Raw genomic sequence first — 6032 nt, forward strand, 5'->3', positions numbered from 1 at the left:
CGCGCACAGGCTACTTGGGCACTGACTTCTGAAGCTGCTGCGTCAAAAATAAATCTTGTAAAACGAAAAACTCGTTTATTCCCGTAGTTTTTGCCGACGTTTCACCGTTTTGGGAAATATCCATTGGGAGCAACTCCTGGACACTTCAGGATCCATCGACTGTTTTGTGCAGTTTAAGTTGGAATTTTCTTTGGTCCATCAAACAACGGCTGTGAACGAAAGCGGGTTGCCGGTCACGGGAATTTCAAGCCAGCATCGCTCAGGCAATTAAGGATGCCGCGCCTGAAACGGCAGCAGAAGAGGCAGGCCCGCCAGTCACCTCCACCGTATGCCCGAGGACGTCGCCGGGGACCTCAAGGTGCACAGGCCTCAGTTTCGACGGTCACCGGGGCTGCTACGGAGAGCACCGCGGGGGACAGCGCAGCCGGTCCGGTCAACATCGCACCACTCATCACTGCATGCAGTTGGCCTGCCGGGGAGCGACACACTCCGGCCATAGCACAGCCAGCGCCCGCCCAAGCGGTGGATGTCCCGGCGGGCAGTTTCAGCGGGGATCCAGCTGCGCCCGGCGGAGGCCCGTCAAGTGGTGAGTCCATCCAAGGAGTTGCTCGTGGTCTGCAGCCTCAGCAGCAGGAGTCTGTAGTTAACAATATAGCTAATCCTAGCATAGGCGTAGGCCTAGGTCTGAATTCGGCTGTTTGCAACGGGGTCAGTAATGTTGTCAGTAGGCCGGGCATTACCGACTCGGCCGGTAGGGATGTAATGCTCGCTAACACAGTTACACCGGCAATTCAAACCATCCTCCCAAATGAAACTAATGACATGGCCCTAGGGCTTCAATCAGATCGCTCAAGTGGGGGAACCTTTCCCACTTTCGGCTTATTCCGGCATGGGTAGGCCTGCACCCCTACACTCCCTCGGGAATGATTCTGCCATTGATGTCCATGTTCCTCCAGCCATAAAAGAAAAAATTTGGAACGGGCAATATGTAGAATTGGCATCGTTGTATCGCGATAATGCCACCAGGGTTCTGGCCGCTTCAGACACCGGTTCCGAATTGACCGTTGCGGTGGAGCGAAGCAAAGTGGTGTTCCGGCCGGTGACGCCTACCCCACGCAAACTTGACTCGTTTGATAAGTGGACAAGCGCATTTCATGTGTTCATGGCAATTTACGCAACGCGCCATCCTGCCCGTTTCCTTGAGTTGCTGAAATATGCTGAAGTTGTTCGGACAGCAGCTGTGCAATTTCCAGGGCTTGGTTGGCGTAATTACGATGAGCAATTCAGATTACGCATGGAAAAAAATCCATCGTGCTCGTGGGCAACAATGGATATGGAGCTTTGGGTGACAGTTGCGGCGGCAGGAAGTTTCCTGCCCGTGGCAAATTCCCCCGCAACGGTAGCTCGAAACCAAGCGGCGCAAAAACCCGTCTGCTCTGCGTCCAATTCCCCCACGGCTGTCGGTGGAACTCCTGCCGTTACGCGCACAGTTGCAGTCGCTGTGGTAAGCTAGGGCACAGCGCGTCTTCGTGTTCGGTGAGCGTGGGACTCGGGCCCACGCCTCGCGGTAACACGGCACGGCAATCCTCCGTCCCTGCCGGTGCAACGTACACGCGCTACACGAAGTATCCGTCTGCCGCGCCGAACATGCAACAGACACCGCGGCCGACTACCAGTGGTTCAGCGGCCAGTTCGAGTGCAAACGTTACTCAACAGTCAGTTGGTCAACGAGGGGATAAGCAAACCCATTCCGGGCTCCCAACGCCCATTAAATTAGACGTGTTAAAGCAGTGGTTAACACATTATCCTGACAAGTCGGCAGCTGAAACGCTTAGTCATGGTTTTTCACATGGGTTTTCACTTTGTTTTCAAGGTCCTAGGGAGAAAAAAGATTCCAATTGCCTTAAGTCGGCAGCAGATAGGCCTGAGGTGGTTCATAAAAAGCTGCAGAGCGAAATCGCGTTAGGCAGGGTGGCAGGACCATTTAGTCATCGGCCCTTTCCAAATCTTCAGTGTTCGCCCATCGGGCTGGTCCCTAAGCAACAACCTGGCGCTTTTCGTCTTATCCAGCACTTGTCATTCCCTTCAGGTGGCTCTGTTAATGACTTTATAAATAAAGACGAGTCCATTACACGCCGTTCAATGTAGCTGTTGATTTAGTTATGTCTGTGGGTCCCAACGCTTGGTTGGCAAAAACGGACATAAAATCGGCTTTTCGGCTGCTTCCCGTTGCCCCTTCCGACTATGAGCTGCTGGGTTTTCAATTTCAGAACATGTTTTATTACGATAAGTGTTTACCCATGGGCTGTTCTATCTCATGTGCGTTGTTTGAAACAATTCAGCACTTTTTTAGAATTCCACATTGAGCGGGTTTTGGAAACAACCTCTATCACACATTACTTAGATGATTTTCTTTTCATTGGTGGATCCATGTCACACTGTGAAGTACTTATTAGTACTTTTAAGGAAGTTTGCGCGCAACTAGGTGTGCCACTTGCGGAAGAGAAAACAGAGGGCCCTTGTCAAAAAATAACCTACCTCGGTTTAGAGATCGATGCAGTAAAGCGCAAAGTCTGCGTGCCCGGTAATAAGATTAACACCCTTCGATCACGAATCCAGTCGGTTTTGGGGCGGAACAAGTTGTCTTCGAGGGAAATTCAGTCCTTGGTGGGTTCACTAAACTTCGTCTGTCGTGCTATAGCTCCAGGTAGGGCGTTTATCAGGCGTTTGATTGGCTTAACTCGTGGACTAAGGAAACCATATCACAAAGTGCGAATAACGCCGGGTGCGAAACTTGACCTGCTCATGTGGTTAGAGTTCCTAGATCACTTTAATGGGGTATCTGCGTTTCGCGACCAGGACTGGCAGGATAATGATACATTAGAGTTGTTCACTGATGCCGCAGCCAGCATTGGCTTTGGCGGGTTCTTTGGCGGCCATTGGTTTCAAGGGCGATGGCCTTGTGAGTTGCTAGCCCTGTCGCCATCAATAGCATATTGTGAATTTTACCCTGTGGTTGTCGCAGTGAATTGTTGGGCCCCGCAGTTGGCCAATCGAAAGGTGCGTTTCCGTTCTGATAACGAAGCCGTGGTAAATATCATTAACAAGCAATCGTCACATTGCGATAAGATCATGCATCTTGTGCGTCTTTTCGTATGCCAGTGCTTGCGGTACAACATCACATTTAAAGCCTATCATATACCCGGCGTGCATAATGAAATTGCGGACTCCCTCTCACGTTTTCAGGTGAACCGTTTCCGTGCACTAGCACCGAAGGCGGACATAACAATGACGCCGATCGCCAATCTTCTCCAAGTGTAATACAAGGTGAGATCAACCGCCTATTACTAGCTGCATCGGCATCAAATACTCATAAGACATATCAGACTGGCTGGCGGGCGTTTTGTTCATTTCGATGCCAACAAATTGATGCCTGTTCTCCGTCCTCGCCTGCTGATGTTCTGCGATTTATTGCATGGCTGTCACTGCAGCGTCTTGCACCATCAACTATCGCAACTTACGTTTCCGGGGTGGGTTATTATCACAAAATTTCCGGTTGGCCGGACCCAACGAAAGATTTCTTGGTGACGAAATTATTGTCGGGTTGCCGTAGGGATAATTCCGTTATTGACGAACGATGGCCATTCAAGCACTCCCACACGTGTGCAAAGATCATTACGAAGTCGCACTTTTCCACGCGGTCATGTTATGTGCATTCTTTTGTTTCATGCGTATAAGCGAGTTTGCCGCCATTTCAAAAACAAACGTGCAAACACTCACTTATTTTGGCTTCGGACGTCGAATTTATAAATGTGGGGCAGGACAGTGCTTCCGTTTTAGTCACCTTCAGGTACACAAAGAATAACCAAATGGGTAATCCTCAGATTGTGAAATTAGTTCGCTCAGGGGACGAAACCATCTGTCCAGTGCGAGCCCTCACAGTCTACGCCCAGATGCGTCCGACGCAGGAGGGTAGTTTTTCTGTCATTTTGGGGGCGATCCCCTTACCCAGTAGCAGTTTAACGCCACATTGAAACGGGTTCTGATTTTCTTGGGCCTTGGAGGCTCATCATTTAGTGCACACTCCTTCCGCATTGGGGCGGCGTCTACTACAGCGTCCTTGGGTTTTTCGTTGGATGAAGTTAAGGCAATGGGCCGTTGGCGTTCAAATGCCGCTCAACTTTACATCCGTCCAATTGTACTTTGCTAGCTGCCTGGCGTTTAATTTCAGCTGTTTAATTCCGCGTTTTGTCCACCATGTTGTCTCACTTGTTCCCACCCCTTGTTTACAGGGGATGTGTGGATCATTGGGGATTCCATCGTCCGCAGAGCGGCAGCCAGGCTGGAATGCAGTCCACCAGTACGCTGGAACGGTCTGGGCGGAGCCCGATACAGTGATATAAATCAATTGTTATCTGACCTGGAAGCTAAGTGCCCTCGACCGGCCATGCCGATCGTTCACATTGGCACTAATGATTTGGGTGATACTGATTTTTTCAGCATGCGGCAGCATGCAGTTCATGAAAGAATGTAGTGCTAAGTATCCCCAGGCTAAATTAGTGTGGTCTGATATACTACCGTGAGCTTGTTACTTTGGGGGACCATTAATCCAGCAAAAATGGAGATGAAACGGCGGGCCGTGAATAGATGGGCGCGCTCCCTCAGCCGTCGCAAGGGCGTGTCAGTGCTACATCATCCGCAGTTTAAATGGTCCGAATTCTCATTGTACAGATATGATGGGGTTCACCTGTCCCATACGGGTAACATGCACTTTCGGTCGAATCTTCGGGATTGCATTTGCGCTGCCTTTAATTGAGTTTATCCCACTCAAAGGGTTCATAGCGATGGTCCTCTTTACTGTTGTTATTATAATTCAATTCTAGGGGCGTTAATAGGGAGATGCACTTGCCTGTCGTTCCAGTGGGGCGCGTTTGGCGCGTTTGGCGCGTGTGGCAGAAATTTGCCGGAAGCGACGGGAAGTGCCTCGATTTTGGCTAACATGATAATATTAGTAAATAGGTTTCAATTAAACTTTGAATTTTGAGGTTTACAGTTAATACTTGCTGTTTAAATCTTAGGAACCCTACGCCAAGCACCCCCCCAGGTGGGGCTTCTTCCAACCGTATTTTCAAACGGTGGAAAAAAAACGGCATGCTTTGCAAATCTTTTGTTAATTGTTCCAGACATGACATTCGACAAATTATAAGCATTTTGTGACTAGCACCCTCTCGTTCTGGTGGGGCTAGCGTTTAACTTTGATAAATATTCCTATAGCCTAAAGGCGAATGGTTGGCAAGCCTACCAAGGATTCGGGCCCGTGGATGCCAAGCTTGGCAGATTGGGGCAAGCCTGCCCGTTTAAGCTGATTTTGCCAAACTTCTTAGTGTCAAAGACAAATAAACCAGTGGCTTGGAATAACGTGCCAAAAATTCAGTGGCTATTTGTTTGTTGTCTCAGAATAATCCAGCAGTTATACAAAAAGTCTTGCTTTCTTTTGCGGATTTTTCCAAAACTAGATAAAATATGCATATCAAACTTACATGAATCGATAGAAGCGTATATGCCCTTTCAGATGGCACAACAATTGTCAGATCTGGACGATTTTTATATCCTTAAACATCGGATATATGGAACCTTCCTTGCGTGAGCAGAGAACCCGTGTAGTGGATTAGACTCAGATTTACGAAAAAAAATCAAGCAGCTGAACAAAAACTCCCGCTTTCTTTTGCGGATATATCCGCAACTAAAGCAAATATGCATATTAAACCTGTAGGAATATGCCCTATCAGATGACACCACGGTTGGCAGATCTTGAAAATAGTTAGATCCTTAAACATCGGATATACGTAACCTTCCTTGCGTGAGCAGAGAACCTGCGTTGTTGAAAGATACTCAGAATTACGCAAAAAATCAAGCAGCTGAAAAAACTCCTGCTTTATTTTGCACCAAAGACCAAACTAAAGCAAATATGCACATCAAACCTGCATGAATCGATTAAAAAGAACATGCCCTTTAAGATGACACATCGATAG

General features: G+C 48.5%; 1 protein-coding gene across 1 annotated transcript; it reads left to right on the forward strand.

Moving 5' to 3' along the window:
* The first annotated feature begins 231 nt into the window (after nucleotides 1-231).
* LOC110977169 (uncharacterized) lies at nucleotides 232-4534 on the forward strand. Its single transcript, XM_087146873.1, has 3 exons — nucleotides 232-586; nucleotides 3247-3327; nucleotides 4293-4534. Exons 1-3 carry the CDS (start codon nucleotides 274-276, stop codon nucleotides 4532-4534), a joined length of 636 nt encoding a protein of 211 aa, XP_087002999.1. The 5' UTR covers nucleotides 232-273.
* Nucleotides 4535-6032: the final 1498 nt, after the last annotated feature.

Source organism: Acanthaster planci, linkage group LG15 (assembly GCF_054643075.1).
Source record: "Acanthaster planci isolate LZ-2023a linkage group LG15, COTS_SCS, whole genome shotgun sequence".
Classification (NCBI taxonomy): domain Eukaryota; kingdom Metazoa; phylum Echinodermata; class Asteroidea; order Valvatida; family Acanthasteridae; genus Acanthaster; species Acanthaster planci.